Raw genomic sequence first — 24,739 nt, 5'->3', positions numbered from 1 at the left:
TGAAGAGACTGTCTTTATTCCATTGGATATTCTTTGGTTCATGAGGTTTAAAGAGAAAAGCCATTGCCATAACATAAAAGAGGAAGGTGAAGAAGCAAGCACTGATGTAGAAGTTGCATCAAGTCATCCAGATCTAGATAAGATAATTAGTGAAGGTGGCAACACTAAACAACAGATTTTCAGTGTAGATGAAACAACCTTATATTGGAAGGAGATGCCATGTAGCATAGCTAGATGAGAAGAAATCAATGCTTGGCTTCAAAAGATAGGCTAACTCTTGTTATGGGCTAATGTAGCTGGTTCCATTAGGTTGAGACCAATGCTCATTTACAATTCCAAAAATCCTAAGGCAGTCTTCAGTATTACACTAAATCTACTCTGCCTGTGCACTATAAATGGAACAAGAAAGTCTGGATGACACCACATCTGTTTTTATAAACAGATGGTTTACTGATTATTTTAAGCCGACTATTGAGACATACAGTGAGAAAAAGAATACTATCAAAATACTACTGCTCATTGTCAGTATCCAGTGGTCACCCAAAAGCTGTGTATGTTAGAGATGTACAATAAGATTTATGTTGTTTTCATGCCTGCTAACATGACATCCATTCTGTAGCCCTTGGATCAAGGAGTAATACTAACTTTCAAGTCTTATTCTTTAAGATATACATTTGTAATGCTATAGCTGTCATACAGAGTGATTCTTCTGACGGACCCGGGCAAAGTAAGTTGAAAACTTTCTGGAAAGAAAACACCGTTCTAGATGCCATTAAGAACATTTTTGGTCATAGGAAGAGGCCAAAAAGTCAACATTAACAGGAGTTTTAAAGAAGTTGATTCCAACCCTCATGGATGACATTGAAGGTTCAAAATTTCAGTGGAGGAAGTAACTGCAGATGTGGTGGAGATAGTAAGAGAACTATAATTGGAAGTGACTGAATTGCTGCAATCTCACGATAAAACTTCAACAGATGAGGGGCACCTGGATGGCTCAGTCAGTTAAACACCTGACTTTGGCTCAGGTCATGATCTCTTGGTTCACAAGTTTGAGCCCTGCATCGGGCTCTGTGCTGACAGCTCAGAGCCTGGAGCCTGCTTCAGATTCTGTGTCTCCCTCTGTTTCAGCCCCTCCCTTGCTCATACTCTGTCTTTCTCTCTCAAAAATAAATAAAACATTATAACTTTTTTTTTAAAGAAAAACTTCAATAGATGAGGATTTGCTTCTTATGTATAAGCAAAGAAAGTGGTTTCTTGATAATCTATTCCTGGTGAAGATGCTGTAAATATTTTGAAATGACAACAAAGGATTTTGAATATCAATAAACTTAGTTGATAAAGCAGTGACAATGTTTGAGAGGATTGAGTCCAATTTTGAAGGAACTTCTGTGGGAGGTGCAGCAAGTGCAGGAGGAGCTGGGTGCCTGACTGTTGCACAGGCGGGCACAGGGACCTGAAGTCACAGCCACTGCTACATGATTGGGGGCCTGGGATGCACCACAGGGGCTAAGCACCTTTGGAGCCTTGAGCTCTCCAGTCACAGGGCACACTGGCAGCATGGGAGCATAAGCTGTGGTAGGAGTTGGGTCAATGCCAGCAAGTCCTGTTACTACAAGAGCTGGACCAGGGAGTCTGAGTCCACCTGACTTATCTACACCAAATTGGGTGTGCCACCTGATGTCTCTGCCACTGACAATGGCTATGAAGTGCAGGTGTGTTGGAAGATGGACTGTCTTTCAATGGTATGCCCTGATCTATGGCCCCAGAGAAGAAGATGAGCTGTGGAACCCAGTGCTTGAAACCCCAGAGCCTCAACTCAGGCTCTCTGACCCAGAAACATAATAGCCTTCAGATCACAGAGACTAAAAGAGATGCTTAGTGAATGTCTGCAAAAGAAGTCACCATTAATGTCAAAGAAAGTATCTGACAGGGGGACACAGGTTGAAAAATCATGAAGAACTGTATTAACTAGAAGAGTGTCAACTAGAAGGATAGATTGGCTTCTTTGGTGCCCTCCACATCAAGGAGTCTTGAATAAGTGAGTGGCCCTTACTGAGCATGACTGCTGCTGAGTTCCTTGAGAGATTGTCTTACCTGGCAGCCAGTGGCTGCCTGGGCTTTGGGGATATTCTCAGCCTCCTACTTACCACAAAAATGTATTGGCACAGTACTTGCATATGGTAATAAACTGAACGTGCAATTTGTTTGCCCGTGCAACTCTTGCAATATGGTCTTATGTAAAAGTGGTGAGCCAAAGCCACAGGAAAGTTTATGAAACAGAGAAAAGTAGCAGGAATACATTCATTCCCTGGGTAAAAAAGGCTCACACGGGTTCTAAGTTCTCCTGACCATGTTAGTGTGCACTGTTTCAGGCCAGCTTATTCTTTCATTCTTCCTTTCTGACTACCACCACCATAAGGAAGCTTACCATGTTCACTTTAAAGTTGTCTTCCACCTAACTGTAAACCCAGATATAGGAGAAATCAAGAAACAGGAAAACTCCCTGTTATACTTATTTCCTTAGCTCAGTGTGAGACAGATTGAGATCAAGTTTCACACAAAATAACCCCACCAACACCCAAAGTGTGTTTTGGGAGGTTTCTAGGATGCAGTCACATCCATTTCTCATCTGCCTTCAATGTCCCCTCTTCCTGGTGTCCATGTCAGCCTCTGTACAACAATATCATGGTCATTGTGATCAACACATCCAACCTAGGATGCCCCTCAGGGCTCAGCCAGGCATTGCATTTTCATAGCTTTCCAGTTCTCTTTGCTTATTATCTTGAGTGTTCTCTCCAGTTGGGTCATTTGCAATTGTTAATCAAAGAGTGGACACTGCTTGGGGTGCCTGGGTGGCTCAGTTGGTTGGGCATCTGACTTCGGCTCAGGTCATGATCTCACGGTCTGTGAGTTCAAGCCCCACGTCGGGCTCTGTGCTAACAGCTCAGAGCCTGTAACCTGCTTCGGATTCTGTGTCTCCCTCTCTCTCTACCCCTCCCACGCTCATGCTCTGTCTCCCTCTCTGTCAAAAATAAATACACATTAAAAAATTTTAATAAAAAAAGAGTGGACACTACTTACAAGAGGGAGGTAATCCATAAAATATTGGCAGCACACACAGCTTCCCTTTTGCCTCTCATACACAGTTCCAGGATTATGCCATTTGCTATCTGTGAAGGAATCACTTTAGAAAGCCATTACCTGGTTAATGTGCATTCACATTGACATTAGACTGATGCTCACTGTGTTAAAAATCAGAGGCAGTGAAAAATGTTTTAAAAGATTACAATTATCTGACATTAAACACGTTAAGCTGGAGGTATCTTCCTCCAAAGTAATGTAGCATGATTTTTAAAGGATTGTTAACACGCCCGGATTGGGATAAAGTTATACCAAACAATACCAATAAACTCCATATTTATCAGGAAAAAAATAAGCTCTACTGTGGGTAAAATGCCATCAAAGAGCATTGCATGTTAAAGAGAAATGGTTTGTGAAAGGAAATGTCAATCAATGCAGCAGACTTCATGATTGTCTTATTTTGAGAAATTCCCACAGCCAGTCTACAAAAGACTCATTATAGACTTGAGGACACCTGCAGATTGAAGGTGAGGGGATGTAAAACAATCTGTCATGCTAATGGATGTCAAAAGAAAGCCAGGATGGCCATACTTATATCAGACAAACTAGACTTTAAATTAAAGACTGTTACAAGAGATGAATAAGGGCCTTATATCATAATTAAGGGGTCTATCCATCAATAAGAGCTAATAACTGTAAATGTTTATGCCCCCAACTTTTAAGCCCAAATATATGTCAATCACAAACCTAAGCAAACTTATTGATAATAATACTGTAATTGTAGGTGACTTTAATACTCCACTTACAACAATGGACAGATCATATGGCAGGAAATCAATAAAGAAACAATGGCCTTGAATGATACACTGGATCACATGGACTTGACAGATATATTCAGAACTTTTCATCCCAAAGCAGCAGAATATATATTCTTCTTGAGTGCACATTGAACAGTCTCCAAAATAGATCACATACTGGGTCACAAAATATAAGAGGATTGAGATCATACCATGCATATTTTAACATCACAACACTATGAAACATGAAATCAACAACAAGAAAAAATTTGGGAAGCCTCCAAATTCATGGAAGTTAATGACCACCCTATTAAAGAATGAATGGGTGAACCAGGAAATTAAAGAAGAAATTAAAAACATATACCGAAGCAAATAAAAATGAAAATATGACAATCCAAACACTTTGAGATGCAGCAAAGGCCATTCTATGAATAAAATATGTTACAATTCAGATCTATCTCAAGAAACAATAAAAATCTGTATTTGGATACAGAACCTAACCTTACACCTAAAGAACTAGAAGCAGAGCAGCAAGGAAACCCCAAAGCCAGCAGAAGAAGAGAAATAATAAAGATTAGAGCACAAACAATATAGAATTCAGAAAAACAGTAGAACATATCAATGAATCTAATAAGTGTTTTTTTGAAAGAATAAACAAAATTGATAAACCCCTAGCCTGATTTCTCAAAAATAAAAGAGAGAGAACCCAAATAGGTAAAATCACTAATGAAAGGGGAGAGATCACAACCAACACCACAAAAATACAAACAAATATTAGAGAATACTATGAAAAATTACATTCCAATAAACTGGACAATCTGGAAGAAACGGACAAATTCGTTGACACCCACACACTAACAAAATTCAAACGGGAAGAAATAGAAAATTTGAATAAAGCCATAACCAGCAAAAAAAATTGAATCAGTTATCAAGTCTCCCAACAAATAAGAGTTCTGGGCCAGATGGCTTCCTAGGGGAATTCTACCAGACATTTAAAGCAGAGTTAATACCTGTTCTTCTCATGCTGTTCCAAAAACTTGGAAGGAAAGCTTCCAGACTCATTCTATGAAGCCAGCATTACCTTGATTCCCAAAAGCATACAAAGACCCCACTAAAAAGGAGAATTACAGGCCAATATCCCTGATGAACATGGATGCAGAAATTCAGAAGAAGATAGTAGCAAATCGAATTCAACAGTATATTAAAAGAATTATTCACCATGGTCATGTGGGATTCATTCCTGGGCTGCAGGGATGGTTCAATATCTGCAAATCAATCAATGTGATGCATCACATTAGTAGAAGAAAAGATAAGAAACATCCTGTCAATAGATGCAATAAAAATCATTTGACAAAATACAGCATCCTTTCTTGATAAAAAAAAAAACCTTGAGAAAGTCGGGATAGAAGGAACATACCTTAATATCATAAAAGCCATATGTGACAGTCCCACCACTAATATCATCCTCAATGGGGAAAAACTGAGAGCTTTCCCCCTGAGATCAGGAACATGACAGAGATGTCCACTCTCACTATTGTTGTTTAACATAGTGTTGGAAGTCTTACCCTCAGCAATCAGACAACAAAATGAAATAAAAAGCATCAAAATTGTCAAAGAAGAAGTCAAACTTTCACTTTTTGCAGATGGCATGATACTCTTCATTGAAAACTCAAAAGACTCCACCAAAAAACTACTACAACTGATACATGGATTCAGCAAAGTTGCAGGATATAAAATCAATGTACAGAAATTTGTTGCATTTCTATACACCAATAATGAAGCAACAGAAAGAGATATCAAGGAATTGATTCCATTTACGACTGCACTAAGGACCATAAAATACGTAGGAATAAACCTATCTAAAAAGGTAAAAGATATGTATCCTGGAAATTATAGAAAAACTTATGAAAGAAATTGAAAAAGACACAAAGAAATGGAAAAACATTCCACATTCATGGATTGGAAGAATAAGTATTGTTAAAATATCAATACTACCCAAAGCAATATACACATTCAATGCAATCACAATCAAAATAACACCAGCATTCTTCTCATAACTAGAACAAACAATCTTAAAATTTGTATGGAACCACCAAAAAAACCCCGCAAATAGCCAAAGTAATGTTGAAAAAGAAACCAAAGCTAGAAGCATCAAAATCCTGGACTTTAGCCTGTACTACAAGGACGTAATCATCGAGGCAGCATGGTATGGGCACAAAAACATACTCATAGACCAATATAACAGAATAGATAACCCAAAACTGGACCCACAAATGTATGGCCAACTAATCTTTGACAAAGCAGGAAAGAATATCCAATGGAAAAGAGTCTCCTTAGCAAGTGGTGCTGGGAGAATGGGACAGCAGATGCAGAAGAATGAAGTTGGACCACCTTCTTACACCATAAACAAGAATAAACTCAAAACGGATGAAAGACCTAAATGTGAGACAGGAAAACACAAAATCCTGGAGGAGAAAGGAGGCAACAACCTCTTTATCCAAGCCACAGTAGCTTCTTATTTGACATGTCTCCAAAGACAAGGGAATTAAAAGCAAAAATGACTATTGGGACCTCATCAAGATACAAAGCTGTACAGCAGAGGAAACAACAAAACTAAAAGGCAACCAACGGAATGGGATAAGATATTTGCAAATAACATATTGTATACAGGGTTAGTATCCAAAATCTATAACAAACTTACCAAACTCAACACCCACAAAACAAATAATCCAGTGAAGAAATGGCCAGAAGACATGAACAGATACTTTTCCGAAGAAGACATACAGATGGCTAACAGACACATGAAAAGATGTTCAATGTCACTCATCATCAGGGAAATATAAATCAAAACTACAATGAAATATATCACCTCTCACTTCTTCAGAATGACTAAAATTAAGAACACATGAAACAAAAAATGTTGGCAAGGAGGTGGAGAAAGGGGAACTCTCTTACACTATTGGTGGGAATGCAAACTGGTGTAACTACTCTGGAAAACAGTATGGAGGTTCCTCAAAGTATTAAAAATAAATAATAAAAAATAAATAGTAAAATTTAAATATAGAATTACTGTATGACCCAGAACTACTAGGAATTTATCTAAAGGATACAGGAGTGCTGATTCATAGGGGCACAGGTGCCCCAATGTGCTATCAACAATAGCCAAATTATGGAAAGGGCCCAAATGTCCATCAACTGATGAATGGATAAAATTAGTATGGTACACACACACACACACACACACACAATGGAATACTGCTTGGAAATGAAAAAGAATGAAATCTTGCCACTTGCAACAACGTGGATGGAACTGGAGGGTATTATGCTACGTGAAATAAGTCGATCAGAGAAAGATATCATATGTTCTCACTCATATGTGGAATTTGAGGAATTTTAACAGAAGACCATGGGGGAAGGGAAGGAAAAAACAGTTACAAACTGAGAGTGAGTCAAAACATAAGAGACTCTTAAATATAGAGAACAAACTGATGGCTGATGGAGGGGGTGCGGGGGGGGGAGGGGAATGGGCAGTGGACTTTGAGGAGGGTACTTGTTGGTATGAGTACTTGGTGTTGTATGTAAGTGATGAATCATGGGAACCTACTCCTGAAGCCAATAACATACTGTATAGTCTTTATGTTAGCTAACTTGACAATAAATTATATTAAAAAAAGTAACAAATTGCCACAGCCAGCCCAACCTTCAGCAACCACCAGCCTGATCAGTCAGCAGCCATCAACAATAAACCCAGACTCTCCTCCAGCATAAGGATTATGACTTGCTGAAATCTCATGTGATGGTTGACATTTGTTAAGCAATAAAGCATTTTTTATTAAGTTTTTATTTAAATTCAAAAATAGTTAACATAAAGTGTTATATTAGTTTCAGGTGTACAATATAGTGATTCAACACTTATATACAACACCTGGTGCTCATCACAAGTGCACTCCTTAATCCTAATCACCTTTTCCACCCATCCCCCCATCTACCTCTCCTCTGGTAACAGTTTATTCTCTACAGTTAAGAGTCTGTTGCTTGGTTTGCCTGCACCTCTCTCTCTCTCTTTCTCTCTCTCCCCCCTCCCTTTGCTGGATTGTTTTGTTTCTTAAATTACACAAATGAGTGAAATCATATAGTATTTTTCTTTCTCCGACTGACTCCGACTTCCCTTAGCAAAATACTCTCTAGCTCTATCCATATCATTGCAGATGGCAAAATTTCACTCTCTTTTATGGCTGAGTAATATTCCATTATGTATATATACCACATCTTCCTTATCCATGCATCTATCAAGGGACACTTACGCTGCTTCCACAATTTTGCTCTTGTAATAATGCTGCTACAAACTTAAGGGTGCATGTATCTTTGAATTAGTGTTTTTGTATTCTTTGGACAAATACCCAGTAGTGTGATTACTGGACCATAGGATAGTTCTATTTTTAGCTTTTTGAGGATCCTCCATACTGTTTTCCACAGTGGCTGTACAAGTCTGCATTCCCACCTGCAGTGAATGAGGTTTCCTTTTTCTGAACATCCTTGCCAATCCTTTCTTTTATTTTTAATTTTAGCCATTCTGACAGGTTTGAGATGATATCTCATTGTAATTTTGATTTGCATTTTCCTGATGAGTGATGTTGAGCATCTTTTCATGTGTCTGTTGGCCATCTGGGTGTCTTCTTTGAAGAAATGTCTATTCATTTATTCTGCCCATTTTTAATTGGATTATTTGTTTTCTAGGTGTTGGATTGTATTAGTTCTTTATATATTTTGGATACTAACCCTTATTTGAATATGTCATTTGCAAATATCTTCTCCCATTCAGCAGGTTGCCTTTTAATTTTGCTGATTGTTTCCTTCACTGTGCAGCACCTTTTATTTTTATGTAGTCCCAATACTTTAATTTGCTTTTATTTTCCTTGTTTCAGGAGACATATCTACAAAAATGATGCTGTGACCAATGTCAGAGAAATTACTACCTGTGCTCTCTTCTAGGATTTTTAGGATTTCAGGTCTCACATTAAGTGTTTAATATATGCTGAGTTTATTTTTGTGTATGGTGTAAGAAATTGGTCCAGTTTCATTCTTTTGGATGTAGCTGCTATTCAGGGTCTTTTGTGATTCCATATAAATTTTAGGGTTGTTCCAGTTCTTTGAGAAATACCACTGATGTTTTGTTAGGGATTGCATTAAATGTCTAGATTGTTTTGGGTGGTATAGACATTTTAACAATATTTATTCTTCCAGTCCTTAAGCATGGAATGTCTTTCCATTTCTTTGTGTCATCTAAATAACAGTGCTTTAATCAGTGTTTTACAGTTTTCAGAGTACAGGGCTTTCATCTCTTTTGCTAAGTTTATTCCTACCTACTTTATTATTTTTGGTGCAATTTTAAATGGGATTGTTTTCTTAATTTTTCCTTCTGCTGCTTCATTATTATTATGTGGAAATGTATCAACTTTTCTGAACATTGATTTTGTATCCTGCAACTTTACTAAATTTATTTATCAGTTCTAGCAGTTTTTTGGTGGAGTCTTCAGATTTTTCTCTATATAATATCATGTCATCTTGAAATAGTGCAAATTTTACTTCTTACCAATTTGAATGCCTTTTATTTATTTTTCTCATCTGACTGCTATGGCTAGGACTTCTAGTACTATGTTAAATAAAATTTGTGAGAATGGAGATCCTTGTCTTGTTCATGATCTTAGGAGAAAAGTTCTCTCAGTCCCCCCCTCCACTGAGTGTGATATTCACTGTGAGTTTTTCATATGAGACATTTATGTTGAGGTATGTTCCCTTTAGACCTACTTTGTTGAGGTTTGTTGTTGTTGTTGTTGTTTTCACAAATGGGTGTGTAGTTTGTCAGATGTTTTTTTTTTCTGCATCTATTGAAATGATCATGTGATTTTTGTTCTTTCCTCTATTGATGTGATGTATCACATTGATTAATTTGCTAATATTGAACCATTGAACCGTCCTTGGAATAAATCCCCCTTGATAGTGGTCAATGATTATTTAAATGTATTGTTGGATTCAGTTAGCTAGTATTTTGTTGAGAATGTTTGCATTTATGTTCAACAGAGATATCAGTTTGTAGTTCCCTTTTTTGTGCTGTCTTTATCTGGTTTTGGTACCATGGTAATGCTGGCTTCATAGAATGAATTTGGAAGTTTACCTTCCTTTTCTATTTTTTGGAGTATTTGGAGAATAGGTATTAACTCTTCTTTAAATGTTGTCTTGTCCTGGACTTCTGTTTTTTGGGATGTTATTATTATTATTATTATTATTATTACTGATTCAATTTCTTTGCTTGTTATAGGTCTCTTCCAGTTTTCTGTTTCTTCCTGATCCAGCTTTGATAGGTTATATGTTTCTAGGAATTTATCCATTTCCTCTAGGTTGTTCAATTTGTTGGCATATAGTTTCTCATAATATTCTCTGACATTTGTTGGTATTTCTGTGGTGTTGGTTGCTCTTTCTCCTCCATCATTTATTGTTTTATTTATTTGAGTCCTTTCTCTCTCTCTCTCTCTCTCTCTTTTTCTGATGAGTATGGCAAAAGGTTCACCAATTTTTGTTTTTCTTTTCAAAGAACCATTTATCTGTTCTATAGGGGTTTTTTTAGTTTTTTTTTTATATCATTTGTATCTGCTTTAATCTTTGTTTCCTTCTTTCTGCTAGGGTTTTGGTTTTATTTCCTCTTTTTCTAGCCCCTTTATATGTAGAGTTAGGTTGTTTATTTGAGTATTTTTCTTTTAGAGACAGGCCTGTATTGCACTAAACTTCCCTCTGAGAACTGCTTTTGCTACATCCCAATGATTTTTGGACTGTTGTGTTTCATTTTCATTTGTTTCCATGTAATTTTTTATTTCTTTTTTGATCTATTGGTTGACCCATTTATTAGTTAGTAGTATATTATTTAACCTCCATGTATTTGTGCTCTTTCCAGATTTTCTCTTTTGATTGATTTTTAATTTCATAGCATTGTCAGAAAAGATACATCATATGACTTAAATCGTTTTTAATTTGTTGAGACTTGTTTTGTGGCATAATATGTGATCTATTCTGGAGAATATTCTATATGCACTTGGCAAAATATGTGATTTATTCTGGAGAATGCCCCATGTTCACTTGAAAAGAATGTGTATTCTGGTATTTTATTTTTGTGGAGTGTTCTGAATATATCTGTTATGTCCATCTCATTCAGTGTGTCATTCAAAGCCACGATTTCTTTGTTGATTTTCTAATTGGATAATCTGTCCAGTGATATAAGTGTGGTTTTAAAGTACCCTACTATTATTGTAATACTATTGATTTGTTCCTTTGTTGTTAACTGTTTCATGTATTTGGTCCCTCTCATGTTGGGTGCATATTTATAATTGTTATATCCTCTTGTTGGATGGTCCCCTTTATTATTATTTAGTGTCCTTGTTTGTCTCTTGTTACAGTCTTTTTTAAAGTCTATTTTGTCTGATATAAGTACTGCTACTATGGCTTCCTTTTGACATCTATTTTAATGATAAATATTTCTCTATCCCCTCATTTTCAATTTACAGATGTCTTTAGGTATGAAATGAATTTCTTGTAGGCAGCATATAGATGGGTCTTGGTTTTTTAAATCCATTTTTCTACCCTATTTCTTTTGATTGGAGCATTTAGTCTATTTACATTCAAAGTAATTATTGATAGATATGTATTTAGTGCCATTTTGTAACTTGTTTTGGAGTTATTTCTCTGATCCATTCTTCTTTTGCTCTTTCATGGTTTCCTTTAGTGATATACTTGGATTCACTTCTCTTTATTGTGTGCATAGTTATTAGTGGTTTTTGATATATGTTTACCTTACCTTTGTATATATAACCTCTTCTGCATATAGCAGTCTATATTAACTTGATCATCACTTAAGTGTGAACCCATTCTTTACTCCTCTCCTCCCAACATTTTAGGTATCTGGTATCATATTTTACATCCTATTATTTTGTGAATCCCTTGACTGATTTTTACCGATATACTTATTTTTCATACTTTTATTTATGGTCTTTCCCTTCTACTCAGTGAGTCACTTCAATAAAATATTTTTAAATTAAGGTATGCACATTGTCTTTTTAGACATAATGCCATTGCACATAATGTAGTGCATATGTATATGTATATTTCATATAATGTAGTGTAGTATGAACATAGCTTCTCTATGTACTGAGAAACAAAATATTTATTTGACTTGCTTTACTTGTAATATTCACTTTATTTCAGTGGTCTGGAACCAAACCTGCAATATATCTGCTATGCCTGTAGTTACTTTAAATGGAAATGGATTACATTCTCCAATTAAAGACACAGTGTCCGAGTAGATTAAAAAATAAGATTCAACTCTATTTTGGCCACAAGAGGCTCACTTTAGCATTAGGAACACAAATAAGCTAAAAATGAAGGACTAGAAATGGTATTCTATGTAAGTGTTAATCACAAAAGAGTAAGAATGACAATACCTATATATAAGGAAAAATGAACTATATGTCAAAAACTGTCAAAAGAGAAAAAAATGGTCATTATATAGTAATTATTATGTCATTTATCAAAGGATATAGCTATTGTAAATACACATGTACAAAATATCCAATGCAAAGCAAATATTAACAGAAATAAAGAGGGAAATAGAACAATAAAATAATAGTAGGGGATTTTAATAACTTACTTTTAAAAATGCTCATTCATATGGCAAATAAGGAAATAGTTGACTTGAACAACAATATAGACCACATGGACCTAAAAGACCTATGCCTAACATTCCACTCAACAGCAGAAGAATACACATTTTTAAAGCACACACAGAACATTCTCCAGGATAGATTATATATTGGGCCACAAAACAAAGCCTAACAAATTTAAGAAGGTTGAAGTTGTACCACGTATCTTTTCTGACCAAAATGGTATGAAACTAGAAATAAATAACTGGGGAAAAATAGAATAAAATTACAAATATTTGGAAACCAATTAAAGAATAAATCAAATTGGAATACAAAAATTATCATGAGACAAATAAAAATAGAAATACATATACAAAAGCTTATGGGATAAAGTAAAAGCTGTTCTAAGAAGGAAGTTTATAGTGTCAAATGCCTACATTAAGAAAAAAGAAAGATCACAAATAGACAACCTAGCTTTAAATTTCAAGGAACTAGAAAAAAGAACAAAATAAGGCCAAAGGTGGCAGAAGAAAGGGAAAAGTAAATATCACAGTGAAAATAAAGGGAATAAAGACCAGAAAAAAATAGAAAAATAATTCAAAGAAATTAAGTGTTTTTTTACAAGATAAACAAAATTGACATTTATTTAGACTAAGAAAAAAGAGTAGGCTCAAATAAAATTATAAATAAAAGAGGAGTCATTATAACTGATACCACAGAAATCTAAAGAATCTTAAAGAGATACCTGTGAATAATTAAATGCCAGCAAATTGGATAACCTAGAAGAAATGGCTAAATTTCTAGAAATATACAAGCTACCAAGACTGAAGTATGAAGAAATAAGAAATCTGACCGGACCAATAATGAGTAAGAAAATTAAATCAGCAATCAAAAACCTCCCAACCAAGAAAAGTTTCACAGTCAAATGTCTTCACTGGAAAATTCTACCAAACATTAATGAAGAATTAATACCAATCCTTCTTAAACCATTACAAAAACTTTAAGAAGAGGGAATAATCATATCTCTTTTTATGAGGTCAGCATTACCTTGATACCAAAGCCAAATGAGGACAATATGAAACAGGAAAACTGTAGGTCAGTAACCCTGATGAACATAGATTCAAAAATCCTCAACATTAATACTAGAAAACTGAATTCAGCAACAGATTAAAAGGATCTTACACCATGGTCAATGGATATTTATCCCTAGGATGGATACAAGGACAGTTCTATATAACAAACAATAAATGTGACACATCACATTGATAGAACGAAGGATAAAAATTATATGATAATTTCAATATATCCAGAAAAAGCATATTCATCAATATTATTTCATGATAACAATTGTCAAAAAATTAGGCGTAGAAAGAATGTACTTCAATATCAAAAAGGCCATATATGACAAACCCACAGCTAACATTATATTCAAAGTTGAAAAGCTGGAAGCTTTTCTTCTAAGATCAGGAACAAGGATGTCTACTGTGTCCACTTTTATTCAGCATAATACTTGTAGTTCTAGCCAGAGAAGTTAGTCAAGAAAAGAAAAAAAATATAAATGTCCGAATAAGAAAGGAAGAAGTAAAATTATCTGTAGATTATATGATTTTAAATTTTATTTTAATGTTTATTTATTTTTGAGAGAGAGAGAGACAGAGAGGGAGAGAGAGAGACAGAGCACAAGTTGGGGAGGGGCAGAGAGAGGGAGACACAGAATCCGAAGCAGGCTCCAGGATCTGAGCTGTCAGCACAGAGCCTGATGCAGGGCTCAAACCCACAAACTGTGAGATCATGACTTGAGCTGAAGTCAGTCGCTTAACTGACTGAGCCACCCAAGCGCCCCTGGATGATATGATTTTATATAGAAAAAAAGTCTAAACACTCCACCAAAAGATGGTTAGAACTAATAAGAAAATTCAGTAAAGTGCAGCGTACAAAATCAGTATACAAAATTCACTTGTGTTACATACTAACAATCCAAAAAGAAAAAAGTAAAAAAGAATTAAGAAAACCATCCCATTTACAATAGCATCAAAAATATTTAGGAAAAAGTTTAACCAAGGAGTTGAAGACCTGTGTAAGCTTATGCACAGCAAAGAAAACAACAGAGTGAAGAGAACATACATAATAAATGATATTTGCAAGCCATATATCTGTTAAGGGGTTAATATCCAAAATATATAAGGAAGTCCTAAAACTCAGTAACAAGAAATTTTAAAAACCTTCCCATTTACAGTAGCCTCAAAAAATACTTAATAAAAAAATTAAACCAAGGAGTTGAAGACCTATGCACTGAAAATTAGAAGACATTGATAAATAAATTGAAGAAGACACAAATAAGTGGAAAGATATTTTGTGTTTATGTATTAAAAACATTAATATTGTTAAAATATCCATACTACCCATAGATATGCACTTCTATATGTTTGACTTTTTAGATTCTACATATAAATGAGATCATGCAGTTTTTTTCTTTGTGTCTGCCTTATTCCCTTTAGCATAATATCTTCCAGGTTTATCCATATCATTGCAAATGGCAGGATATCTTTCTTTTTTTATTTTATTTTTTTGATAGACAGAGAACAAGTGGGGGAGGGGCAGAGAGAGAAGGAGACACAGAATCCAAAGTAGGCTACAGGCTCTCAGCGGTCAGCACAGAGCCAGATGCGGGGCTCAAACTCACAAATTGCGAGATCATGACCTGAGCTGAAGTCGGATGCTCAACCGACTGAGCCATCCAGGAGCCCCAGGATATCTTTCTTTTTTAAGGCTGAATAGTATTCACATATATATATATATGTGTATATATATACACATATATATATATATATCACATTTTCTGTATTCATTCATCCTTTAATAGACACTTAGCTTACATATCTTGTTATCTTTTTAATTCTTTCCATCATAAGTAGACATGAATTTATACTCCTTTAATTCTTATCACCTCCCATTTGAGGCTGGTAAATTGAGATCCATTTTATAGTGAGGTCCTTGGATGCTCAGAGGGAAAGTATTTTGCCCAATCCACATTACTTCTAAACAACAGTGCATCAATTTGCATCCATCTCATTCCAGAGCTCATTTGTCTACTGTATAATGTCTAAACACTCTTCTGAGAAGGCACCAAATCCTTTTATTCACCACTGTGCTTTACCCCTATTATCTTACCCCCAAACTTGTTATTCCTCTTGTATCAAGTATTTCAATGAGTCTGCTCACTAACATCATGGACTCCTTCGCACCTCCATATCTAAGCACTGTCCATTCTCCCTCTTTAATATCTCTTGAATCTATCTCTCTTTGCTGCTGGTATTCTAATTTAGATCCTTCTCATCAGCAGTATCCTATCTGGTCTCCCTACCTCAGTCTCTCTAGTCTAGTCAACTTTTAATAATAAACCTAAAGGGATATTCTAAAAATGCATTTGATAATACCACTTCCCTGTGGTCATACTCACTTCAGCCCAGTGATAAAGTTCATACTCATGGCTTTCATTCATTGCCTTCATGATACAGCCCCAACCCACCTTAACAACCTCATCTCCAACTACCCACACTTATCATCTAAAATTGGTTCCTATGCTCAAACCACACTAAACTTTACTCTTAGTTTACATTTTCTTAGGCAAACTATGATCTTTCACTCCTCTAAGGTGTTCTGTCTGAAGTTCCCTTTCCCTCGTTTTCTATCTATTGTAATCCTTCAAGGCCCAACTCAAATGTTACTCCTTTTGAAAGATCTTCAGCCCCTCCAAGTAGAATTAGCACTGTCCTCCTCATAGCACTTATTTGCATGATTCTACTTGTATTATAATAATTGATATATTTCTCCTGCTATACTAGTATGATACATCTCAAAGCTTCTCCCTACCACTTACCCACACGTAGAAGAGAGGGCCCCCGTTGGCTACTTGCCTATTTGTGAGGCCTCCCTGTCTTTCCTGATTCACTCTCAGTTTTCTGCAGTTTATGAAGTGGGCTATGTGTTTTCTTGTGGAAATGGATGACTAGCTAAAGAAAGGGAATGATACTGAACACTTTTTACCTGACAAGAGCAATAAACTCTCTCTTCAGAAAGAGTGTGAACTCTAGAAACAAACTTCTAGCTTTGAAAATTGGCTCTGCCACATTAACTTTGTGACACTGATCTTCCCAGTGCCTTAGATTCCTTATCTGTAAAGTAGGACTAATAAAGAGTTCGCTACTTTATAGAGCAGTTTTGAAAATAATGGTGAGATAATCCATATAAAGCACTTAGAACAGGGTCTGGCACAGAGAAAGTGCCCAAATAATGGTATCTGTTACCATTACCATCACAGTCATTATTATCATCACTACCATTTTGTCATTATTATTCAGCATATCCCAGAACCTGGAAATATTTTCCCTTGGCGGAGGGTCTAGTTCCAAAGTCCCCATTGCTACTATCATTCTATCCCCTATTTCCTTGAATCAGAAAAATATCCTTTCCTATGTAGAAGGTAGTGGCCTCTGTGAGACTGTATATGTGGCTCATCTTTATGACATTGGACCTCTTGTACTGTGTTAAGATGGCAATAATGCTGTTATATCCTGTAGGGTACAGTCCATCCCTGTTGTCTCTTCTAAAGTAGAGCAGGGGTGAAATTTCCTAGGGTCTTTATACTAGAAGAAAGTATTCAAATAGAAACATGTAAATGAGATGTTGGGCCTAAAGCACATGAGAGAAGAAATTCATGTCACTGTTCACTTCATTGTTTTGGGAGGGTAAATGTGCTTAAGATTACTCCTAAGTGCTGGAGGTTTACAGGTAGCTTCTGCCACAAGGCATGTCCTGGAAGCATATGATCTAGTTACATGGCTCTCTTGTGCTTATGCTCCTATTAGTTGTAAGCCTTCAGTAAATTTTTGTTTGAATGCTCTAATCTGATTTTTTTGAGTGTCCTAGTGCTAGGCTTATGAAAGCAGGACTATTTATCTACCTTGGGACAAAGTAGGGAAACTATAAAGGGAATCCTTTTGGCCCTGATCCCTATAATGGTAACAGGAGTGATTGGTAACAGGTTCTCAAATAGAAGAAAGCTCTCTAGGGGGAAAAGTCTTTGCAGCAAAACTTAGCCCTTCTTTCTCACATAAAAACTTTTGCCTCACTGCCTAATTGGAGCATAATAGCATAAGTAATGACTAGCAGTTATAGAGTATTTATTATGTACCACACACTGAAATAAGTATACCATCTCGTGTAACCCTGACTACTACCTCACGAGGTAGGTACTATTATTATTCCCATTATACTGAGGAGAAAACTTGAGGTATAGAGAGATCATGGACTTGCCAAATGTCCTACAGTTGATAGGAAGCATAACTGAGATTCAGACTTGGCCACTTGATTCCAAAGCCTGCATTTCTTTTAACATTTTACTATGGAGAGTTTAAAACATAAACTGAACTTAAAAAAAAAAGTATAACATACTTCCCGGTGCCTATCACACAGCTTTAACATTTACCACCATATGCCCATTCTTGTTTCATCTATACCCCACCCACATCCCCAAACAAGGCCTCATGTCACTTCATCCATAAATGTTTCAGTATATATCTCTAACAGATAAAGACCTTTTTAAACCAAAATTACAATACCATCATTGTACCTGAAAGAAAAGCAAACAGTAATTCCTTAAGATCACTGTCCAGTCAGTGTTCAAATTTTCCTGTAATTTTTTCAAATCAGGATATAAATAAGATGCATGTATTACAACTGCTTGACATATTTCTCAAGTCTCATTTAGCCATCTAGAACCTGTTATTAACCACTACACTCTGATCTAGGGTTTCTACTATGAAGAAAGGTGCCACTTTCCTTAAAGCAGGAGTTCTAAATTAGGGAGTAACAGCCTTAAGGGAAGCTATGAATCTCTTAAAATTAGTTGTTAAAATTTTGCATGTATTTGTGTTGGTTAATTTGTCTTAGGAGAATATCCTTGGCTTTCATTAGAGTTGGGAGTTTATGAGGATGGAGAATGAAGTTAAATTCTGTTAAGTTTATTAACTTGAAATTTAAGAGAATTTAACAAATTACTTTTGAGAGGAATAGAAATAGTTAAGGATTAATTGGTGTCACTTTAAAGAGAATAGAATTATAGGGGTGCCTGGGTGGCCCAGTCGGTTAAGCATCCTCCTTCAGCTCGGGTTATGATTTCACAGTCCATGAGTTCGAACCCCGCGCCAGCTCTGTGCTGACAGCTCAGAGCCTGGAGCCTGCTTTGGATTCTGTGTCTCCCTCTCTCTCTGCCCCTCCCCTGCTCATTCTCTCTCTCTGTTTCAAAAAGAAATAAAAACATTTAAATTTTTTTAAAAAAAGAATAGAATTATAATTGATCGGAAGCTCTTAAGTCCTTTTTAAATTACATATCCCTTTGAATAAAGCATCTTGGTGTACTGTGGTGTTACTGAATTGTGGTGGTGAAAATCATACTCAGATCTTGAACTGAATTCCCTATTTGTTGGAATCTGTGACTCGACATGAATTGGGGTAGGAAGAGACTGATTTTGTGAGATATCAGTGACTTGTTCCACAATAATAACCCCATTGAAAATGTGCACAATATTTCAATATTATGTGTGTATAAAAATGAAATGGTAATAAAGTTATCATTAATTTTCCCTCTTTGCACCAACTTTTCCTAGATGAAATCCAACATCAAACACCCAATGGTGTTATCACCAGCAGTATAGAACCCCCCAAGCTACCACAATACCCCAAACTGCCTATTCAGAGGAGTGGGGAAGCTGATACTGAGAGGCAGTCCCCAAGCAGGCTTGTTTCAGATGGCAAGTTGGAGTCCTGTCCTGAAGTGGATGTGGGGAAGCTGGTGTCTAGAATGCAAGATGGAGGAACCAAGGCCATATCAAAGGCCACCAATGGACCTGTGCCAGGCTCTGGGCCCACCAAAGCACCCTCTTTCCAAATAAAGAGACCAGCTCCTCGTCCCCTGACTCACCACAAGGAGGGTAAGTGCTTGGGAATCCCATTGAAACCAGAATTGAAATCAACTCTTTTGTACATTGAGATCTTTCTGAGGTTGGAGATATTTAAATAGGAATCTGTTCCAGTTTACTACCACTAATATTGGAATGATGGTTAAGAACATAAAACCCATTCACAATAATCACTAGAATGTATAAACTTAATGAGGGTGGTGATTTGGGGCCTGTTTTATTTACTTCTATATCCAAGTGTTTAGAACATTGCCTGACTATCACAAGGTAGGCACTTATTACTTGTATAATAAATTAATAATAATATTTTTATAAATATTATTACTGCAACTGTTGCCATTAAGTATCTGGTATGTCCTTGGCACTGTACTAGGTATTGACAAACTATTTCTGATCTTCACAGCCTTACTGTGGAGAATGTATTACTATTTTTTTTTCCTACTAGAACTGAGGATCCTAGAGCTAAGTGACTTGACAAACGTTCATAGCTAGTAACTGGCTGAGCTGTGATCTCAATCTTACCAAGTCTGACAGGCGCAAAAGCCTGTTTTATTTCCAATAAGGCAGAACTATCACTTTACGTTTCTATAAGAAACTTTGAAATTGGTGAACTGCTGGTTTCTCATTCTCACTTGCCAGATTAATCAAAATAAGGACAAAAGGGCACAACTTCTGCAAAACTATAGGATTTTTTTAAATTTTTTTTTCAACGTTTATTTATTTTTGGGACAGAGAGAGACAGAGCATGAACGGGGGAGGGTCAGAGAGAGAGGGAGACACAGAATCAGAAACAGGCTCCAGACTCTGAGCCATCAGCCCAGAGCCTGACGCGGGGCTCGAACTCACGGACCGGGAGATCGTGACCTGGCTGAAGTCGGACGCTTAACCGACTGCGCCACCCAGGCGCCCCAAAACTATAGGATTTTTAAATTACAAATTCAAGATGTGGCTGACTTCTGTAAATTTAATTGGTTACTACATGTGGAGACTCATGTTTGGAGGTTGGAGCTAATCCAGAGGGTATCTGGAGAAGGGTACATAATTCTATGAAGATAGTATGGTATACTGGACAGAATATAGACTTTGATATCACAAAGGCTTGGATCCAAATTGTGGATATTTTATTTTCTTGATAGATGACCTTCTAAAAATATGCCTTGTTTTTTTATCTTGTCCTATTCCAAAAAGGATTTAAGGCATTTCACAATATAGAAAATACAAGAACTCAAAATAGTAAGAATAATTTATTCAACAAGTATTTATGTAATACTTACTGTATGCCTGGTCTCATTCTAAGTGTTGAGGACATAAGAATGAATAAGACACAAGGTCCCTACTCTCTTGAGCCTTATATCAGGGCTTAGCAAACTATGGCCTTAACTGGTTGAAAAAAATTAAAAGAAAAATAATATGTCATGACACATGAAAATTATATGAAATTCAAATTTCTGTGTTCATAATATACCACTTAACTTACATAGTGTCTAAAGCTGCTTTTATAGTACAACAGCAGAATCTAGTAGTAGCAACAGAGACCTTCCAATGGCCTACAAGACCTAAAATATTAGCTATCTGATACTTTACAGAAGAAGTTTGCTGACTTCTGCCTTAGATTCTAGAGAATACAGGTGAGAAAAAATGAGGTCAAGAGAGAAAAAAAGGTAGTATAGTAAGGATATGGAAATAATGGAGTTCATACACAAAATGTTTGCTGTGAAGCCTTACATACTTGCTGGAGCAGTGTCACATATTTGTCTCCAAACTTTCTAGAGAAAATGAAAAGAGGAGGAACTTAATGGTAATATAAGTCTATGCTCTTAAGGTAACAACAAGCCACTTGTTCAAGTAAAAGTACAACTCATCCATTTTTGAGGCAAGAGAATACTTCTAAGAAGCATTTTCTCTCAAGAATTGTTGCATATAACAACCTTAACATGGGCTGATGGCATTGTCTCAGAGCACAATTCCGTAAAAGCTATTCTTTGGGAATCTGATAAGATTTCCACTAAGTAACTGACTCTGTGAATTATTTGTCTTGGCCCACTGATCCATCTGTCTGTATGATTAATAGTTATTTAACCTCTGTGCACCTAGGTTTCTAAATCTATAAATAGGAGAAACAGCTCATCTAACAGAATTATTGGTAGGGTTAGAAGAAATATAGGGGCGCCTGGGTGGCTCAGTCGGTTAAGCATCCGACTTCGGCTCAGGTCATGATCTCACAGTCCGTGAGTTCGAGCCCCGCATCGGGCTCTGTGCTGACGGCTCAGAGCCTGGAACCTGTTTCAGATTCTGTGTCTCCCTCTCTCTCTGACCCTCCCCCATTCATGCTCTGTCTCTATCTCAAAAATAAATAAACGTTAAAAAAATTAAAAAAAAAGAAATACCAAAATTTCTGCCATATAATCAATATTCAAAATAGGTTATTAATTCCCTACCCTGCTCTTCCCCTTTCTAAGATTTGCCTATTTAGGGAAATAACCAATTAACACCAGACTTCTATGTAGACACTGTTTCAATTTATAAGTCCTGTATTGACCTTCACATCAATCTGGTAGAGTTGGGTAATTCAAGATATATTTTTCACGGAGAAGTTTGTTTTGCCTGCTACTAAGCCTTGAGGTCAGCCAGATCCTCTAAGGTCAGCACACCACAACTTAGCCCTCCCTAACTATTGCCTACTGTAGAGTTAAATTCTAGAGGCATTTCCCCTTCCCATTCCTCCACAGTCCTGCTCCAGGCTGTTGGCAACAGCTGCTCTGATCTAATAGTTTCAGTTAATATAATGATCTTACTGTCCATTATCAGTAAGACTGTCTAAATCTGGGCCACATCATTGCTTGGTTTTTGCTTTTTACCTTAAATTAGTCAGCAACAGGCTAGTGTTATGTAGCTTTTTTCAAAGATCCATGCCTCCAGCCTTAGCTACAGAAAACAGAACTGTGGTTGTAATCCTGGCCTTGGTGAAAAATAAGCCAAATTTATGATGTAGTTGCCTCTTTTTTTTGGGGGGGGAGTTTTTAATTAAATTCCAGTTACTTAACATACAGTGTAACATTAGTTTCTGGAATAGAATTTAGTAATTCATCACTAACATATAACACCCAGTTCTCATCACAAGTGCCTTCCTTAATAACCTATCACCCATTTAACCCATCTCCCTACCTACATTCCTTCCAACAACGCTCAGTTTCTCCTATAGTTAAGAGTCTGTTCTATGGTTTGCCTCTCTCTTTCTTCCCCCTATGCTTGTTTTGTTTCTTAAATTCCACATATGAGTGAAATCATATGATATTTGCCTTTCTCTGACAGATTGATTTCTCTTAGTATAATACCCTTTAGTTCCACCCATGTTGTTTCAAATGGCAAGATTTCATTCTTTTTATGGCTGAGTAATATTCCATTGTGTGTGTGTATATTTCAAAACTTTTTTTTATCCTTTATTTTTTTTTAATTTTTAAATGTTTTATTTTTGAGAGGGACAGAGCACAAGTGGGGGATGGGCACAGAGAAAGAGGGAGACACAGAATCAAAAACAGTCTCTAGGCTCTGAGCTGTCAGCATAGAGGCTGATGCAGGGCTTGAACTCATGAACTGCAAGATCATGACCTGAGCTGAAGTCAGCACTTAACCAACTGGGGCACCCAGGTGCCCCAAAACTGTTTTATTCTTTTATGAGTCAGTGGGCACATTTGGCCTCTTTCCATAATTTGGCTATTGTTGATAGTGCTGCTATAACCATCAAAATCTTAGAGGAGAACACAGGCAGCAACCTCTTTGACATCAGCCCATAGCAACTTCTTACTAACTACATCTCTATAGTTGCCTGTTTGTACTTCACTCACTCCCACCTCCTCACCTCTTATTCCCCCCCGCTTCCTCCCTATTTTGACCACCACTCCAGTGGTAGATTCCAGGCATCAGAACAGATATCAATTAAGCAAAAGCTACAAACACCTCTGACCCTGAGCTATAATTAAGAGTTGTTGGCCCCAGGTACTGGCCAGCAGCCTTAATGACAGTCACCTCAGCTGACCCACTCTGCACTTTGCAGTTGTCACTCCATTTCAGCTTTTTGTTCAGAGTTTTGCCTACCATGTCAAAGGTCAATGCACAGTCCTCATTTCTTTAGTGATCCAACTATGCCATTTCCTTGTCCCCGATGTCCTCCCCTTGCATCAATCCAACATTTGGATTTGATATTGAGTGTGCTTAATATTCTTTTCATTTTTCCTTAGCAATTAAAGATAGCAAACACAAAGTTCATGTTAAATTGCTTTGTTCCATGGCAGTCAACTTACAATAAAATCAATATTGTTTTCTGAGATAATTTTGGCAAGGGCTCTTTTCTGTTCCAGACATAGAACTGGATATTTTCTCTTTTTCTGTTGTATCTAATAATTATGATAGGCCTATGAGGTAGGTTTCCTCCCTCATTTCACATTTGTTTCCCCATTAAGGAAAAATTGAGGCTCAGAGAAGTGAAACAACTTCCCAGAGCCACCCACATTGTAAGATGTGGAGACAGAGATTGAACCTAGGCTTCTTGGGTACCAAATTTTAATTTCTTAAATGGTTTTAGCTACCTTCTTATTTCTATTTTCTAAGAAGCATTAACTTGTAGGAGAGAAAAATATACAAGCCAATATACTGTCCTTTAATCTCACTGCCTCTAATCAGGCCTGGCTTTGAAAAGGACTTGGGACTTTCCTCTGTATAGTTTCTACAAAAGGACTTGGGACTTTCCTTTGGAGAGTGGGGTGGATAAAACATCTACTTACATGCATTTGTTCATTTATTTAGGTATAGTGCTATGCAACGGGGAGGGCAATGATGAAAGGTCATGGTCCCTGCCCTCCAAGTGTTCATGGTGAGGCTGGCATGTAAGAAAACAGTCCCAGTCCAGTGTGATCCATGTTCTAAAGCTGGTGTGAATAAATTCCTGTAGGAGCATGGGGCAAAGAGACCTTCACTCTGCCTCAGGTTCTTCGATAAAAGTAAAGAATACATCCATACTGTAAAATACAATACATGTGTTTAGGAGCCCTTCTTAGCTCTTTTTCTCTGTCTTGACAAGAAATAAAAGACTTCATTCTGGTGATGTGTTCTATAGTTTGGAGAAGAGAGCTTATAAAGTCTTGCTCAGCCACAGGTCCACCAATTTTCCACTGGGCTAAGACATGCAGTCAGTGAC

General features: G+C 36.6%; 1 protein-coding gene across 7 annotated transcripts in view; it reads left to right on the top strand.

Moving 5' to 3' along the window:
• Positions 1 to 24,739, top strand: part of OPHN1 (oligophrenin 1) — a 608,271-nt gene that overhangs the window by 534,739 nt on the left and 48,793 nt on the right. For 6 of the 7 annotated variants that reach the window (XM_047844278.1, XM_047844279.1, XM_047844280.1 and 3 more), the window contains exon 21: positions 19,234 to 19,557. The exons of the other annotated variant lie outside the window; for it this stretch is intronic. In XM_047844278.1, the coding sequence (XP_047700234.1) occupies positions 19,234 to 19,557 (324 nt within the window). The remainder of the gene's footprint in view (positions 1 to 19,233; positions 19,558 to 24,739) is intronic. 7 annotated transcript variants of the gene reach the window in all.

The sequence above is a fragment of the Prionailurus viverrinus genome, chromosome X (assembly GCF_022837055.1).
Source record: "Prionailurus viverrinus isolate Anna chromosome X, UM_Priviv_1.0, whole genome shotgun sequence".
NCBI classification, from domain to species: Eukaryota; Metazoa; Chordata; class Mammalia; order Carnivora; family Felidae; genus Prionailurus; species Prionailurus viverrinus.
This window is presented reverse-complemented; position numbering and strand designations above follow the sequence as displayed.